This window comes from Topomyia yanbarensis, chromosome 1 (assembly GCF_030247195.1).
Source record: "Topomyia yanbarensis strain Yona2022 chromosome 1, ASM3024719v1, whole genome shotgun sequence".
NCBI lineage: Eukaryota > Metazoa > Arthropoda > Insecta > Diptera > Culicidae > Topomyia > Topomyia yanbarensis.
The window spans coordinates 132,498,739-132,518,453 of record NC_080670.1 but is presented as its reverse complement, the minus strand read 5'-3'; the positions used below and the strand labels follow the sequence as shown (position 1 = coordinate 132,518,453).

Here is a 19,715-nt window from a genome sequence, read left to right as displayed (position 1 = left end):
AATTACTTCTAATCGCAGATCTAGATCACTGATTGCCAATCAAACATTCTTTGAATATATTGTCCACTATCGACGATTCCGGAATTCCGGGCATATTCCACAATTAAAGTCACATCGGTTCTTCGGCGATGACTGAACCGATTTTCTCAAACCAAGTCTCAAATGGAAGGCAAAATATGCAGTTGAGTATTGGGTCGCCGCACCTCCCCCCCCCGCCTTGCCCTTACACCTCCCTCCTTCATCACTCCCCTCCCCTTGGACCACCCTCACACCCGCATTTCCTTCATCCACCCCGTATACCGAAATAAGATGAAGGATTTCTGACGCATCCTCCACTCCCACTCTACTAACCCCCCATTCCCTCCACCTTCAAACCCATTCCACCATCATTTCAAAATATAATCACATGAAAATACTGTTGAACTCATGCTGATTAAGCTAAATATTATTCTTTTACCTTTCTCATATAGAAAGGTTATGCAATTGCTCCAAAAACCGACTTTCTAACCGACTCATAACATTCGACTCAGTTCGCCGAGATCGCAAAATATCTGTGTGTATGTATGTGTGTATATATGTATGTATGTATGTATGTATGTATGTATGTATGTATGTATGTATGTATGTATGTATGTATGTATGTATGTATGTATGTATGTATGTATGTATGTGTGTATGTGCGGATTTGTTAACAAAATGTCCACATCGGTTTCTCGGAGATGGCTGAACCGATTTTTAAAAACTAAGATTCAAATGAAAGGTATAATATTCCCATGGATTGCTATTGAATTTCATTTTCAACCGACATCTTGTTCCGGATTTCGAGTTGAAGAGTATGGTTAAAAAACAAAATTTGTTGATTTGTCCACATCGGTTTCTCGGAATTTTCTGAACTGATTTTGACAAACTTGATTTTAAATGAAAGGTCCATCAGCTGCTGTTGAATTTTGTGTGGATACGAGTTCTGGTTCTTGAATTACAGGGTGATACGTACGATCACGCAGCAAATCCCGATTCTAACGAATTCTGCGATGAATGTAAAAAGGTGAATTTTTTTCCAAAATGTAAACACATTTGTTGAATTTGTAGATCTAGGTCACCAACAGTCATTCAAAGTCTCTTTGGCCACACTGGCCACCATCGACGGATCCGGAAGCATCCAAATTCAGAATAACGGTTATATTGGTTTCTCGAAAATGGCTAGACCGATTTGATCAACTTAGTCTCAAATGAAAGGTGTTGCGTCCCCGGAAACCGATATTAAATTCCATCTGCATCCGACTTCCGGTTCCGGAGTTACGGGTTGTGGAGTGCGATCACATAGAAAACTCCGATTCAAACCGATACCACGATGAATGCAAAAAGGTGCTCTTCTATATACTTACCAAGTGTAATAAGAATGAAAGACATTTCCATAATGTTATATTGTACGAACCAGCTATTAAATCATAGTTTGGAGAAATGAGAAAGGCACAATTGCACCTCTAGGTGGATTAAAACAGGTTTTTCAGTTCAATATTACCGTGGCTGTTTTTTCTTTTGCAAAATTTTAGAACTCGAATAATGATTTCTTTTCTTGTATATTTGTCATGTCATGTATAATAATAAAATATAGTATATGCATTTGAAAGCTTTGAATGAATATAAACAACGCAAACATTCTCGTGTTCATGATTCAGAAAGGCACAATTGCATCGCTAGGTGGATTAAAACAGGTTTTTTTCAATATATGCATCATACATACCTAAATGATGCATTCTGACGTTTCTTCCGCAAGCCATACGACCTAGGAGCGTAATCGTACACCACATTCACCATGTTTATAGAATGTTTTCACTGATTCTTTTTTCGATGTTCATCGTGACGACCCACGCTAAAATGTAAAATGTATACATTGTCCTTCATACTAAACATTTTCTGAGTTTTTCATAAGTGTACTTCATTTAGTTTCTTACGATCGGTTATCCCGAAAAGATATAAAAGATACCTATTACTCATGACTGTTGTTTTGGTAATATTTATTACTGTTATGGCCAATTTCTTCACTTGGATGAAAACCGGTTTTCGGCTAATTGGTCACCAGCAACCCGAAAGCTAGTTTGCAGCGAAAACCGGTTTTCATCCAGTCAAGAAATTGGCCGTTAGTGCTCGCGTTGTCTACTCAACATTGCGCTTTGATTGAATTTGAAAAACCAACTAAAGCATTTATTCATTTTTCACCACATCGATTTCCTAAAATTGATATAAACCCTTTTCAATTTGCTTGCTAGATATAGGTCTTGACGTCAATGGCAGTCATGTCATTTTTATCAACAAACAAGCGAATCTACAGCTAGCTGGCCATGGGATTTGATTTTATGCAAGTTGTTTTCACACTGTAAGAAACGATCGAAAGCGAATGGTCAATTATGCTGGCATGTATACATTAATTTATTTCAACAAAATCCACTCTCGATGGTTTGTCTCACATACACACTTGACTATATTGTCATATATGTCATTCGAAAGATTGGGTATTCAATTGTGACCACATTTAGCTCATTATCACATAGTGCCTAAAAATTTTCGCGTATGCTATAGAGTTGCCGAAGTGCATGTAAACAAACATGCGTTTACCAAAAACTTCCGGACAGGTAATTCCGGTTTCTGTACTATTTTTCACGGAACGGTAGATTTTAAAAGTTTCCTCTACTTACTACAAAGGGATTAAGGTATGTTGAGTGTTTTCTATTATGCGGTTATGTAGATAAATTGTCCAGAAAGCTGCAGTGTCAGAAAGCGCCATAGTCGATCGATCTGAACTGCACTTACAATTTTTCGGACAGGAAATCTTCGTAACGGATAAGTATTTTTATTCAACGACTATTTTTAAATGTTTGTTACACTTTGTTTTAGGTATTGAGAAAATTTGGACGCAATTTAGATTGTCACAAACGAGTAAAACATAAAATAATTCAGGTACAGAATTACCACAGTTTATATTGAAGTGGTCCGTTAAAACGGAATATATCGAAACACTGATTAGTTTGAAGGGTAAAGATTTATCCAGAAAGTCCAGAGCTTCTGAATGGGGGTAATAATAAATCGGAATTGTCCCACCAGGCGGCGCTAGTGCGAATTCAATTGTACAACTAATGTCAAAATCATTATTCATCTCAATAACGAGAATGATTAGAGGGGTACTGTCTTCAGCAAAGTTGCTCGAGAAACCAAAGACTACCAGATGGTGATGGATTAGTTTGGGATACTCTCGCTATGTGGCGCTAGTAAGCGTACCACCTTACAGTACATTATAGAATGATACATCTCAAAAGTCTAATGACTTAGAAAGATGGTGTTCTCAGCAATTTTTTAAAAGAGGTCAAGGGCTACGCGATTACGGGCAAATCGAACTGAAATAGATCCGTTAGGCGGCGCTAGTGAGCATGTACTATTTTCAAATTCTATATCTCGAGATCATGATAATTTAGAAAGGGTGGGGTCTTCGGCAATATTCATCAGTGTTGAGTGTTGCCCGAAGGCGAAAAGATAATTTCAGAATTCAGCCACTAGGCGGCACTAGGGAGAATACAACTTCCAGTACATGTTAGGTGACGTTTTGTCACGAAAGGTTAATAATTTAGGAAAATGATGTTTTCTGTAAAGTTTCTGAGGACGACAAGGGCTGTTTGATAATGTAATGATTAAATTGGATATCACCCGCTAAGCGGTGCTAGTGAGCATACACCTTTTTATTTCAGTATCTACAAATGACGGTAATTTAGAAGGGACATCTGTCTTCAGCAAAGTTGCTCGAAATGTCAAGGACTGCCCGATGGTGACAGATTAGTTTGGGATACTCTCACTATGCGGCACTAAACCTATTATTTTCATCTGCCAGCAACTTACCATTTAATATAATATGAAAAAAATTCCGTTTTGATACATCGACGGACCCTTATGTGCACTGAGAATGTCCAAAACTATTAATTTAGATCTGCCAACAACCTGCCGTTCAATATAAAACTCACTCTCATAAAGCTGAATTTTTTTTCGCTTTGACACATTTGCGGACCCCCCCCCCCCCCTGTGCATTGAAAATGCCCAAAACTATTGGTTTTCATCTGCCAAAAACTTGCCTTTCAATATAACACTCACTCCCATAAAGTTGAAAAAAATCGTTTTGATACATTGGCGGACCCCCATGTACATTGAAAATGTCCAAAATTATTGATAACTGCCAACAACTTGTCTTTCAATATAAAAATCATTTCCAGAAAGTTGAAAAATTTTCCATTTTGACACATTGGCGGACCCACATATGCATTGAAAATATCCAAAACTATTGGTTTTCACCTGCCAACAGCTTGCCTTGCAATATGAAATTCAAAAATTCGATTATCAAAATTTCTACCTCCACAAGAATTTTGTGAAGAATTATCATTTTTTGGGATATATTGCAATCTGCCATGTACTGAAAGTTTGTATGCTCACTAGCGCCGCATAGTGAGAGTATCCCAAAATAATCCGCGTAGTAGGAGACCCGACTGTAAAACATTTTTTTCAATTGTGTGAACTTCGCCGGCGACAAGTTGTTTGCTTGCGCTCTATCAAGTCACCATTTGCCGATTTGATTACATCCTTAATTTCCTCTTCACTTAATACCAATGAACTGTAGGGAAAAACTGAAGCCGGCTCCGTATTTTCATGATCACTGACATATCAAATCTTCCTGCATGATTTCTAATTCGACTTCGAACGAATTCTCCGACATTTTGTCACTGAAATGGTGTTAAATTACACTCTGCATCAAGGAGCTTTTATTCTCAGGTGATACGATTATCTAAAACGCCGATCAGCCATGCTGGTTTTAAAACGACAGCTCGCAACATTGTTTACTAGTTGCTAGTAATGAAACATTCGTCTCGATCTATGATTGCTTGGATTTCAGTTTGCACACAAAGTTGTTTGCTGTCATTTTTCACCCCCGCAGTCAGAACCTTAGAACTCTAAACGCCTTGCTCTGAATAATCAAGAACAAAGAAGTGCGATATAGTTGCTTTGACAATTCCAGTTTTTATAAAAATAAAACAAATTTTCTTAAAAATCATTTGGCATCCCTGCTCTAACACAAATATTTCATTTGTTTGCATTCTTAAAAATTCATGAAGTTCAAACAGCACAAAATTTTTTTTGCATGGCAATTTGTTTGTCGTATACGCCGGTTTGACTATATTTGACAAACATCAAACTTGTTTTATTATGTTTTTTTATTCATTTCGTTTATTTGATAGGCACAAATGCGTTAGCTTGGCGGAGCCGAATTCTTTTGTTTTTACATTTTGAATATCTTAAAACTAGGAGGTTACAATGTTGAAATATTTTTTTTATAAAAGAGAAAAAATTTACAGCTATCTTAAGACTAGAAAAAAATTCTATATATAAGAGAGGGGGCAAAAGATTTTTTTTTTATGAAAAATTTTAAAACAAGGAATTCAATAGTAATAGTTTTTTTAGGAAATATTCACAGTTATCTTAAAACTAACAATATAGTTTTGTACACAAAAGAGGGAACAAATATTTATGAAAAATTTCACAGATGTTTTAAAACTAGGGATACAATTCTATTTACAAGATGGGGGACAATAGTTTTAACAAAGAGTAGAAATTACAACTATCTTAAAACTAGGAATACGGAATACAAATTTGATTTTTTATCGGATACTTATGCTTGGTCATTTCCAAAATCGGTGTAGAAGTAGTTGTATCAAGGACAGGGGAGAGAAGGCGTAGATGGTGACCGGTAGAGAAGAGCAAAACTTGCAACTTTCGGGCAAACGGGAGATCAGCGAAACAAATTTGCGCCTCAGTCTAGTAGGTCGGATTGGCGGATGGTATTCTTCGGACCCGCGGGGAATCCTTCAAAGGGAATCCTTCGGACCTCGAGTCGCTCTCGCTTCAGATTCCGTAGTAATAAGGGCGACGGCGGTTACATAGTGGCAGTCTGAAGTTTATCGGTTCCACACGGCAAGAGGAAACTTCTAAAAACGAGAAATAAAAAGAGAGGGGCTAAATTGGGATATTTATCGTTTTTATGAAAGTATAAATAAGGGACATATAGGGGAAATCACGATTTGCCAGCATATCTCGGACTGGGACATTGGGTGGTCTACCTCGGGCCCGAAGGGAATCCTTTAACTGAGACCTGGCGTCCAAATACCCGGCGCATACCCAGACTACGTGCTCGATGTCATGATAGCCCTCGTCACAAGCGCACAGACTACTATCCGCAAGCCCAATACGCCGCAAATGTGCATCTAAGGTGTAGTGGTTGGACATAAGTCGGGACATTACACGAATAAAATCCCGACCCACATCCATCCCCCTGAACCAAGGCTTCGTTGATACCTTTGGGATAATCGAATGTAGCCATCGTCCAAGTTCACCATTGCTCCTCGAGGTTTGCCAACTGTTGAGTGTCCTCTGACGACAAATACTAAAAAATTCGTTGAAGCAGATTGGTTTTTCGTATATGTCACCATTTAATGCGCCCACCTTTGCTAATGAGTCGGCCTTTTCATTGCCCGGGATAGAACCCAAACAAAGGTAATCTGATAAGATCTTTCAGATAACGTACACAAGGACTCCTGTATCTTCCCCAGAAAATACGGGAATTGCTTTTTAGGCTTCACCCCACGAAGAGCCTCGATAGAGCGGAGGCTGTCCGAAATTATGAAGTAGTGATCTGTGGGCAGAGTGTCGATGATCCCAAGGGTGTACTGAATTGCAGCTAACTCTGCGACGTAAACTGAAGCGGGATCATTGAGCTTGAATGAAGCGGTGATAGTATTGTTGAAGATACCGAAGCCAGTGGACCCATCGAGATTTGATCCGTCAGTGTAGAACATTTTGTCACAGTCGACTTCTCGGAATTTATTATAAAATATATTGGGGATCACTTGAGGGCGTATATGGTCCGGGATTCCACGAATCTCTTCCTTCATGGATGTGTCGAAGAATACAGTAGAATCAGAAGTATCTAGGAAACGAACACGGTTGGGAGTATACGTAGAAGGATTAATGCTCTGTGCCATGTAGTCGAAGTACAAGGACATAAATCGGGTTTGAGAATTAAGCTCGACGAACCTCTCGAAGTTTTCAATCACCAACGGGTTCAGAATGTCGCATCGGATGAGCAATCGATATGAGTTCCCAAAATCGATTTTTTAGCGGAAGAACGCCCGCCAGCACTTCGAGACTCATCGTATGGGTCGAATGCATGCAACCCAAGGCAATGCGCAAGCAACGATACTGGATTCTCTCCAGTTTGATGAAGTGTATGTTCGCAGCGGAGCGGAAACAGAAACACCCGTACTCCATCACCGACAATATCGTTGTTTTGTACAACCTGATCAGGTCTCCTGGGTGAGCACCCCACCATGTTCCAGTTATTGTTCGGAGAAAATTGATCCTTTGTTGGCATTTCTGTTTCAGATACCTAATGTGACATCCCCAGGTACCTTTAGAGTCGAACCAGACCCCGAGATATTTAAATGTGAAAACCTGGTTGATCGTTGCACCCATTAATAGAAGCTGGAGTTGCGCCGGCTCACGCTTCCTAGAAAAAACAACCAACTCAGTTTTCTCCGTGGAGAACTCAATACCCAGCTGAAGAGCCCAAGCAGACAAATTGTCCAAGGTATTTTGTAATGGTCCTTGCAATTCGGCAGCTTTGGGCCTTGTAACAGAGACCACCCCGTCGTCTGCAAGTTGCCTTAGCGTGCATGAATTGGTAAGACAATCGTCAATGTCATTCACGTAAAAATTGTAGAGCAGGGGACTTAGACATGAGCCCTGGGGAAGACCAATGTAGCTAAATCGCGATGTTGTTAAATCGCCATGCGAAAAGTGCATGTGCTTTTCAGACAACAGGTTTAGCAAAAATTTATTTAAAATTGGTGAAAGACCATGCTGGTGCAGCTTCTCTGACAGAATGTTGATAGAAACTGAGTCAAAAGCCCCCTTAATATCCAAGAAGACTGATGCCATCTGCTCTTTGTTAGCATAGGCCATTTGGATTTCTGTAGAAAGCAACGCAAGGCAATCGTTCGTCCCTTTGCCTTTGCGGAAGCCAAATTGTGTATCTGACAGTAAGCCATTTGCTTCAACCCAATTGTCGAGGCGAAACAAGATCATTTTCTCGAACAACTTCCGAATACAGGACAGCATTGCAATCGGCCGATACGAGTTGTGGTCGGAGGCTGGTTTTCCTGGTTTTTGAATGGCGATGACCTTCACTTGCCTCCAGTCATGAGGGACAATGTTACCCTCAAGAAACTTGTTAAATAAGTTCAGCAAGCGCCTTTTTGCAGTGTCAGGCAGATTCTTCAGCAAGTTGAATTTGATTCTGTCTAACCCTGGGGCGTTATTGTTGCATGATAAGAGAGCAAGTGAAAACTCCAACATCGAAAACGGTGTTTCGTTCGCGGTATCTGGAGGAGACGCGGCGCGGCACGTTTTCTGTACCGGGACAGAGTCCGGACAGGTCTTCTTGGCGAAAGCGAATATCCAACGGTTTGAATATTCCACGTTCTCGTTGGTACTATTACGGTTACGCATACGTCGAGCCGTACCCCAAAGAGTGCTCATCGCTGTTTCTCTCGTTAACCCGTCGACGAACCGGCGCAAATAACTGCGTTTTTTGGCTTTCATTAGACTCTTCATTCGCTTTTCTAACGACGCGTACTGTTGATAGCTAGCGGGTAACCCGTCTTCCCGGAAGGCCTTATATGCAGTGGACTTCTCCGCGTACAGCTCTGAGCACTCTTTATCCCACCACAGTGTGGGAGAGCGTCCATGGGTATTCGCGCTGGGTACTGGTTTAGTCTGAGCTTGATTCGCACTGTCGAGAATCAAGCCAGCCAAAAACCTGTACTCTTCCTCCGGAGGAAGTTCTTGAGTGGATTCGATTTTAACGGATATCGCGGTCGCGTAACTCTTCCAATCAATGTTCCGTGTGAGGTCATACGAGACATTGATTGTTTCCGATGGTCTTGAACCGTTAGCAATTGAAATCACGATAGGCAAATTATCGCTACCGTGGGGATCAGGGATCACCTTCCACATGCAATCTAACTGTAGCGATGTCGAGCAAAGCGACAAATCCAACGCGCTTGCGCGTGCTGGTGGCGTCATTTCTCCCGTATTTAAGATGGTCATGTTGAAATTATCGCAAAGATCTCGGATTAATGTTGATCTATTATCATCATGGAGACAGCCCCATGCCGTACCGTGCGAGTTAAAGTCTCCCAGAATTAGCCGCGGTGCCGGTAAGGATTCCGTGATATTACAAAGCGTTCGGTGCCCTACCGAGGCTCTAGGAGGAATGTAGATGGAAGCAATGCAAAGGTCTTTACCTTTGATTAAAACTTGACAAGCGACAATTTCAATGCCTGGTGTCGAAGGTAGGTTAATTCGGTTGAAAGAATAGCACTTTTTGATCCCCAAAAGTACTCCTCCATAGGGGTTTTCTCGATCCAGACGAATTATATTAAAGTCGTGGAAGTTGAGATTTATATCGGAAGTTAACCAAGTTTCACATAATGCGAAAGCATCACATTTTAAACTATTTAGTAAAAATTTAAAGGAATCGATTTTCGGGAGGATACTTCTGCTGTTCCACTGTAGAACAGTGATCGAATCGGTGACCTCGTTCGATGACTTAGCCATCGAAGGATACGATCGCTGCAAGGAGGGGCCATTTAGTAGTCAACTGCTTCAAAAATGTTTGCACTATAGGGAGAAAACGTATCAGAAGGCTTTTAAGAGGATCAGTAACATTGAAAGCTGTGAAAATTAAGTCCACTATGTCAGAAAATTTCATTAGTCCGTTACTGGACTGAGTATCTGTTTGAAAAAAGGGGACACTTGGGGTTTTTGGTGTCCCTGGAAGTGGTGGGTACTCCTTGTTAGAATTAATATTTCCATGTCCTGGAGCAAATTGCTTCGGCTGTAGTGCATCACTTCCGTTGGATTTATTGATTGTAGTTGGCGCACTCTGAAGGGACGACACCTTGGCACCCTTACGAGGCAATTTAGGGGAGGCTAGATTTCTCCTCTTCCTGGATTCCCCTGGGTTAACCAATGATGTTCCCTCTTGTGGGTCGTCAGATTCTTGCTCAACGCCAGCCAAAAGAGCAAAGGAATTTTCGGAAGGGACAGATGGCGAAGCATTCTTTAGCATTTCTGCATAAGAGTGCCTCGAGCGATCCTTAAGGGAGCGCTTAATTTTATCCCCGCGCTGCTTGTACGCCGGGCATGACTTAAGAGCATGCGGAGGCCCCCCGCAGTAAATACACTTCTCAGTTTCTCCACCGCAAGCGTCATCCTCATGCTCTCCCTCGCCTTTGCCGCACCGTTTTTTATTGCCACAATAAGTGGCTGTGTGGCCCAGTTGCTTGCAATTGCTGCAGTTCATTACCCGCGGTACAAACAGGCGAACGGGTAAGCGAACCCTATCCAGGAGGACATAGTTGGGAAGACCAGACCCGGAGAAAGTCACCCGAATCGAGTCTGACGGAGAATAAGTTGTCTTATCATTTTCTGTTTTTGCGGAATACAATTGCTTGCATTCCAGAATCTTCACCTTTTGAAGTGAAGGGTCCTTAAAGCAGCCAACCCCGTACTTCAACAGGTCTTCGCACTTTAGACCCGGTTCGGCGACTATTCCATCGATCTCCACTGCCCTACAAGGCACATACACTCTGAATTGTTTCGTAAAACGCTCGCTGCGAGCAATCTGGTTTGCCTGATCGAGGTCATTTACTATAACGCGTATCTTATTAGCTCGAACACGTGTTATCTGAGCTACGGCCGGGTACTTAGCAGTCAGCTCCCGTGATATTTCTAGAATATTGGGCGATTTCGTGTTGGGCCGGAAATACACCACCCAGGGTCCATTTGAACTGGCTGGGTATGTTTTAATACGGGGAGGACTGGGGGAATCAGGGGAGGGAGTAATATCGGGTTTATCCGGTAAATCCATGAGAATATCATTCCCATCCAATGTTCCTTCGCCCTCGGCCATTAAGGCACGAGGATAGCACGTGGTGTAAACGAGAGATGAAACTTGTATTCAGGGGAAAGGGAAAAGTAGAGACCGATCGGGGAAAGGGAAATGAAAGAAAGAGAAATAATACTTAGCTTATATAGCGGCGTGTCCGGCTATTCTGGTATTCACTTCACCAGCCTGGGCACCGGCGAACAAAGACTGCCTCAAACAATGGTTGACCTTCACTGACAATATATATTCTTGTTCACTTTATGCACAGCACCAGAAAACGAACTGCTTTGATCGAGAGCTCGGAGAGTTATGAGTTTTATTATGTTTGTCAAACAACATGAGGTGAAACGTCCGGTAACGCATCAATGCAAATATTTGATGGAAAAAGTTTGTTAAACAGTTGATCTCGTGTACTGGCCTTGTCAAATTTGTTTGTCAAACATGTTTATTTGATCAAATTTTGCTTCATCAAATATTTTACGTTATGACAAACAGTGTACTGATAGCTTTACGTTCTATTGAAAAATTAAGTCAGAATGGTCTAATTGCCAGTGAAAAATAGGAAGATCCATGAACCGATCGCAACTGCAAAGTTTCGTTTAAATCAGGGATGTTTAATTTTAATGATTAAGTTTAGTTAATTAGATTTCTCGTGTATTCCCTCAGCAGCAGTCATGCATACTCCCATTGGTCGTATGTGCGGTTTCAGGTAACGCGCGTAACAGTTTGACTACCATAATAACCAACGCCAGACCAGAAAATGCAAAAGAGGCTTGCACACAAGTTGCATAGCGTACAAGTGTTAGTGTGCGACACTGCAAATAATTGAGTTTGATACATACTTTGAAATGAGAAACTGTATTTCCTCATATTTTCCAATCCAATTCGGTTGGTTGGTCAATTGGACACTTTTTCTCGTACTTATGTCTAATAACGCAACATTATCTGTACTCATCTGAAAGTATAAAAAGATATTATTTACGTTATTTATTTGATTATTAGTTTCATTATTAATTAGTCAGTAATTAGTTGAACTTTGGCAAACGTTTGTATGTGGCGCAGTAATCGATGCAATGTAGTTGGAGTGCAGTTATCAAACGCGTAACAAACAGTTGCGTAGATGGCAATAGCGAAACACAGATTTCCAACGTTTATCAATTTGAAAGTTTACACATGTTTTTAAGGAAGTTTTATACTAGCCTAAATGTATGTTATCTGTGGAAGAACCTAGCTGTTACGAAAGTGAGACGGATGAACTCACTGAAAACCCGAGCAGAGTCTGATAATAAATTGAAAACTAAACTTGATGCTGTGCTGTTCGGCCAATGATTACTCATGTTGTTATCGTTTTGGTCGTTTTAACGGTTAAAAGATAAAAATGGGGAGCAGCAAAATTGTCCTATGACATCAAACAGAAAACTATTTCTCCTATGATGAATTTTTTTTAATAGCAAGATATGTATTCACTTTGATGTTTTACCAAAGAAATATAAACAAAGAAAATTCTTCTAATAAAAGAATAGCAAAATGAAATCTAAATTTGATGCCACATTTAAAAAATCTGAAACTGAGACCAAAATAAGATTTTAATTTGATGCTATTATCAAAATATGAATTCTAGTTGTTGTAATTGGGTCATTAAGCTATATATAGTTTTCCGTTCCATTCGATAAATTTTAGGTCCAATATATATAATATAACATTACCATTAACACAAACTATTTTTTTTTGTTTTTTAAAATAAATATTATGTAAACATAGACAACCATACATAGGAAAACTGCAATTGTTTATATCTGGCCCCAAAATGAAAAAAACTATATACATTGGATGGTGTTTATGTTAAATAAAAATAACCCTGCGGGAAAACCAGGAAAATCTAAGACAAGACGAGACAACTGGCTTCTTATTTTTGGTTTTCTTGCTTTTTTCGTGCCCTGCTGAATAATTGATGACAGTTGACTGTGTGCGGCTAGCAATGTTGGCAGTGCAGCCAATTCCTTTTTCATATTTGGATATGTTAATTGCTATAAACACAATGTCCGTTTCATTAACAAACATTTCGCCACATCGAATACTAGATGTTTCCAGAAAATCTGGCCAGCATAATATCATATCAGACCGCAAGAACAAAACTAACATTCATAAATACAATCGATTCACTCTTCCACCATCTTGCCATGTGAACGACTCGTTACAGAACAGTCTGCAGACTACACACTTTTTATTTAGTAGATTTACATAAAAACGTAGAATCACTGGATAACGACTCGACATCTCTATATTTTGTTTTCTTTTCATACATGGGTCAGTGACATTCTAATCATTCTAATCGAGAATAGTAAATATAAAGATTACAAATACGCTAACAGGCTAACGTCACAAATACACATACAAATACAAATGTTCGAAAAGATTTTGCTTGATATAAATTCTATCGACAGGTATTCGATCGGAAGGAAACTAATATATAAATGGTAAACAAATTATTGATATGTCACGTCTTTATTCAAATATTCAGGGTTAATTTATATATTAACCCATAAAGGCGCAAATATTTTTTTAGAATTTTGTGAAAGTCGTCTCACAGCTATATCACGTCAATGCGATAATTTTTAGACGATTTTCACGATTTTGTTTTTTAAACAACATTGCGCATTTAAGGGTTAAATATTTACGATACAGAATTGACGAATTCAAATTATTACATTAGGCAACTTGTACTGATCATGGTGCCAACCCTGCGAAATGAGCCCTGCGGTAACGAAAACAGTATCCCATTAATAAAATTCGAAGACGTCATTTTGGCTCCACGCTGGCTCCAGAAATCGCTTACTAGTTGTTTTGTCTTGTCTTAGAAGAAAACATGTATTCATTTTTTTCTGACAGGGCATCATTTGTCGTGAAATTCGATATGTCAAATACATCTGATAGTGTCAAATAAAGACTGTCAACATATTTTCTTTATTTTAAATTTAAATTTTATTTTCACGTTTCCTGAGTTGGAAAAAAACATCGTTGTAATCACGAAAATCAGCTTTATCGATGCATGTAACAAAAAACGAGTTTAATCCACCAAACATTGTGATGAGACATTTCTTATAACATTTATCACTCTCTTCGGATATTATAACGATTGCGAACATTTACAACATGATGTTTCGCCATGATTTTGATAACACATATTACATGGTAGGCCTCGGAGAAACGCTCAAATCAACATCTTCGGATATTTTATCGATCAAATTAGCATGGGACAAAATCTTTGCGAGAAATGTCGAAAGTCAAATCAAAATAAAAGTAAACGAATGCCCTTTAAAATAAGCCGACAATCCACTTAATACTAATGCTTTGTGAATAAAATATTCAAATAAATAAAATATAAATATAAGTTCTTCATACAATGCATTATGTATGGAAAAACTGAATTTCTTTTTAATGACTACAGTGAAGACCCGATTTTATCAGCCCCCGATTTTGACCCGATTTTATCAGCTTCATATGAAAATCAATAGTTGGTAATTTGATGGGCTCTAGCTGGCGAACCAAATTGAATTCGAGTAAATCCTTTCTTTGGCATATTTTTCTTATAAATCCGCAATATGAAATTTTTTTTATTTGTTTTTAAAATTTTGCGCTATAAGACCCGCTTAAGGGAAGTTTAAGCTAAATAATCAGGAAAGGTTATGAGGCTATATCTAGGGACTAAAGCATAATGTTTTAAAAGCTTTGGTTTCTTAAAAAGAAAGAAAAATATTTGCCCGATTTTATCAATGTCCCGGTTTTATCAGCCAAAAATTCACCAAGGGGCTGATAAAAACGGGTCTTCACTGTAAATATGTGCTGGACCAAAAATGGAAACAAAAATTGTTGAGTATATTTGAAGTACATATCATTAATGTATTCGAAATTGCTTTCTCCAGCGACGTACGTAGGATTTCATTTTTTTATTGCACTTTTTTAAATAAGCAATTTTGTATCAATTTGTGTGAAATTTTCAGCATTGCCTTTTTGCGAAAAATCAAAATCGTTCTAAGGAATCGAAAAAACTTTTGTTTTTGGCTATAGGTCAAAAATTACGGAAGATAGATTTTCGACCGTGAACCTTTTCCAAAAGAACTAGCCTGTGGGAAAATGTTGTCCAGCCGCAATCTTATATTGAAAACACTTGACACTTTTAGTTTTTGTATATCAAAACTAGTATTATAACTCGCGGTTCAGGAGTGTGTATCTTCGTCGCGAGCGGTGACTCTCGTTTCATCATTTTCGGCACAGTTTAGTGCCTCCCGGTTATCGAAAGTATGAATAACGGTGCAATTTAACGATTATACAAAGTGAAGTGATTTATAAAAGCATTTTTTGGCATTTTTTCGACTGACGCGAATGGTGACAGTTTGTGAAAATCGAATTCCGGAAAATGAAAAAAAAAATATTTTCCTTGCATTACGGGCTGTCGATTCCCAATGCAAGGACAATAAAAGTGCACAGAAAACATCTAGAAAAACAGTGTACATTCTAAAAATAGTGAAAAATGGTTTTCATTGAAAAAAATTCGATCCGAAAAATGAAAAAATACGGCAATAAGAAAAATTGGCATATTCAAATAATTGGCGACTAGCGACTACCAGGTGTCGCCCCAAAATTCTTCGCCCGAAAAATAGGTGGCAAACCAGCCGGTCGGTGCTCAGCTAATTTCGTGCGCGTCCCTTGTCACCTATTTTTTTATTGGGTGTTTCATCGGCGGTGCTATCTTTGAAAATGAGCCGCCTTGGATATTCAACTGTTTTTTTTGACATTGAAAATGTCTTACTGCACTATCTGGGGCAGGGTGTCATTCTAAAATCTAAAATAAAACGATGTCACGTTTTTGCGTCACTATTATGAACGCTAATAACTTTGTTATTTATGAACGGATTTCTGTCTGGTTATCACCAAACAATTCGGAATTAACTGAAATTATGTTTTATTGCTATAGTGTTTTTGTATTTCAATAGTACACTATTGAAAAACAAGCAAAAATGAACAGATCTCGAAAACGTGAAAACTCCCATACATCAGGGAGCAGCTTAGTGATTCAAACGAACACGAAAAGTTATAAATAAATGTGCCGTGTGCCTGTTTGAATCAGTTGTTGCTCTTTTGCCAGACAAATAACATCGTGCCTATAGCGTCTCGTACGACAGATTTGAGCACCCAGCACCAGTGTTGCCACAAGTAAATCTGTACCGGGAGTTGAAAAATCTTTTCTATCTGTACTCTTCTATAGAAAAATCTGTACCGGATTCTGCACCTAAATAATGACAAGGTTGCTTACATTTTTTTTTTTTAAAGATATTTTTCATTCGGGGAAATCAGTGGCAGCGAGAAGTTGACATGGGGCTGGTAATATCAATAGGACGCGAGAAACCTGCTTGCAGGAATTCAATTGGAGCATCTCAGAATAAATGTATGCACTCCAAGAAGATTCGCTCAGCTTTCACTTAGACATCAACCCTTTGATTTGCTGGAACCAGGTTTCTCGCCTCTCGCATTCTAATGTCATGTAAAAAAATCTGTACTTTTTAACAAAAATCTGTAATCTGTACCGTACAGAATCTGTACCAAAAATGCTTCGAAAATCTGTACCTTTCTAGATAAATCTGTACTTGTGGCATCACTGCCCAGCACACTACGCTTCTATGAATGACGTCATCCTCGACTATTTAAAGAATATCATTTCTCGAGCGACTTCATTTTCCCGTCGAACGTCGGGCCGTAAAAAAGGGGTATCAATCATGCATGTTGACAATGCGCTGCGATGAGTGCACTGCTACCGCTGGGGGTGATCCGATGTAAATAGCGCGCGGCTGGAAGAGTTGGCAAACCTCAGTTGAAGCTGTCTAATTGTTCCATTCTTCATGCTATTGTTAAATTAAAAGCACAAACAGTGAAGAACAAATTTGAATATTTCCAATCATTGACAGCAATAATCCAGTTGCGCTGTTTATATTCGTTATTTGTTGCTTGCATACGCGCCACCAATCTGAAATTGGCAACAATCTGTTATTTATTTAAATTTATCCTTCCGAAACAATACAAAAATGTGCAGCTACTTAAAGTACATTTCCAGGCTCAAATTGGTGAAAACCTGTGATTTATTAAAAAATAATCTATCGGAAACATAATCCAAACTTCTGCAATGTTTCAGAAAATTGGAGGATGTGGCAACATTGCCAACTAGCGAAAGCCGTACCAAAAAGAATCCGCAAATTTTGGTTCGTTATTCTGCATGAAGGCAGTTCTTCCATCAACAATGCGAAAGTGATAAAAGCGGATGTCACGTTTCAAACTATCAGTATTTCAAATGGTCGGTGTTAAGTCAGACCGGACTAAGTGACAAAATATTGATTTCGAGAAAAACGAGTTTAAAGTTTGAATCGCAGCATCCTTTACATTATAAATGAAAATTAATTTTTGTCATAATTCTTGCTTATTGTTACATATTTCAAATCTGGCAAAAGTTAGAATGTAGCTGACGTAATTCTTTATCCATTGCTCTCATCTCATTTTTTTATGTTTCGCGACTTAGTCCGGTCTGACTTAACACCAACCAAATTATCTGTTGAAGGGGAAGGTTGTTTATTTCTTTCCAATTTTAATTACACTGAAGTTTTTTTTTATGCGGGGGATACGTACCGCATAAAAAAAAATCCGCATAAAAAAAACCGCATTACTTTGAAAATCCGCATAAAAAAACCGCATAACTTTGAAAATCCGCATAAAAAAAACCGCGTAACTTTGAAAATCCGCATAAAATAAAACCGCATAACTTTGAAAAACCGCATAAAAAAACTGCATAATTTTGAAAATCCGCATAAAAAAACACAAAAGGTGTGAAATATTTTTCAATATTAAGAGCCATAGTACTCAAGGAAAAGCAAGGATTTGAAGTAAGAAAGTTTAGAAAAAAGCGCGGAGTAGGGTCATATGAGCAAGATTAGAGTTTCCCGGCTACTTAGCTCTTTTTCTTATGCAACGCAGGAGTCAGGATCTTTTGGCATTAAATGCGAATCACCTGAGTCTGCGGCATATCCAGACAAGCGTAAAGTCACTTAATGACTTATGCTGGCGGAACCGTGACTCCTTGGAATCGCAAGACTGACCTCGGCACCTAACCGACCAGCATCGAGATAACGATTTCGAGAGAAATTTCAACGTCGGGAAATTTCTCCGTCGGAGTAGACTAGGCCCCCGCCGGGGACTAATTCGAATAGATCGGGAAGTAGCACCGGCAGATGTTCGTCGGGACGCCTGACAACTGGAAGTCACTCCACCCCGAATCGCAGGACCGACCTCTGCATCTGCCCGGGTAGTATCGGTTTCGGAAGATCTTCCACTGCCGGGGAACTTTTCGTCGGAGTAGGAAAGATCCACCGTCGGGGACTATTCCGAGTAGTCCGTAGCGAATCGCCGGCTTGAATCATCGGGGCGCCAGTGAACCGGACGCAATCCTCCACCGGGAATCGCTGGACTAACCTCGGCATTCTGCCGGACTGCATCTAAGGAAGAATAACGTCGGGAGTTAGACCGAGTAGCACCGAACGCGACAGACCCTGGTCGTTGGGGAACCAGTGAACCGGAAGCCACCCTCCAACCGGAATCGCCAGATCGACCACGGCATCCAACTGGTCAACGTAGAGAGGAAGGCATGTAGAATATCATGCCGTGCAGGACTGATATGGCGGTTACGAGACAAGCGAAATCTAGCACGACCGGCTAGACCTGGAATCATGTGAAGTGCATTAACACGCCTCCCCCCAAAGTAGTCATTTCAAATGGAATCCGGGGGATCAGGCAAATGTCGGACTTCCTGGTGGAGTTTAGAGGAATAGAGAGTTATCTTCTCTGTTCAGAGTCCCTCACTCTGGCACATGATGGACGAAATCGGTAGTATGGTCTAACTACTGAACGTGTGCCGGGTCGGCGTAAAAGCTTTATCACCAAGTAAAAAAAAATACACGCTCAGAGACTTTTTTTTCCGATCTCGCCGAACTGAGTCGAATGGTATAAGAGATTCGGCTCTGCGGGCCTCGGTTAAAAAGTTGAAATTTCGACCGATTGCATAAGTTTTATTATGAGAAAGGTAAAAAGGTATTCAGTCACTTTCTGTTTTTATTTTCACTGCATCAAGAATACTTCTCATATCCTTAACCCAAAGACTAGTAATTTATAACCTAAAATAAAAATATGAACATTTTATGTCTTTTGTTTAAGCATGTGCATTCACGAGGATCTATCTTTCGATAAAAGTCGCTTCAGGTGATGCCCTAGAAATTAAAAGGAAGAAAAAAGAATCGCATAACTTTGAAAATTCGCATAAAAAACCGCATAACTTTGAAAATCCGCATAAAAAAACCGCATAACTTTGAAAATCCGCATAAAAAAAACCGCATAACTTTGAAAATCCGCATAAAAAAAGTCGCATAAAAAAATCCGCATAAAAAAAACCGCATAAAAAAGACTTCAGTGTATTTATCCAATGTAAGTAGCGCGCGGCTGGAAGAGACCGTAGACCTCGGCTGACTGATTTTTCCATTTCGCATGTTATTTTTGTAAATTAAAAGCCCTTTTCAGGGCTATAACCAACAATGAAGAACAAATTTGAAAAATTCTTGACAATGACAACGATAACCTA

General features: G+C 39.4%; 1 protein-coding gene across 4 annotated transcripts in view; it reads right to left on the bottom strand.

The window, feature by feature from the left end:
• LOC131688162 (syntaxin-16) overlaps window positions 1-19,715 on the bottom strand; it is a 515,695-nt gene that overhangs the window by 261,371 nt on the left and 234,609 nt on the right. For 3 of the 4 annotated variants that reach the window (XM_058972354.1, XM_058972476.1, XM_058972411.1), the window contains one exon: window positions 11,884-11,996. The exons of the other annotated variant lie outside the window; for it this stretch is intronic. In XM_058972354.1, coding sequence (XP_058828337.1) covers window positions 11,884-11,996 — 113 coding nt within the window. The remainder of the gene's footprint in view (window positions 1-11,883; window positions 11,997-19,715) is intronic. 4 annotated transcript variants of the gene reach the window in all.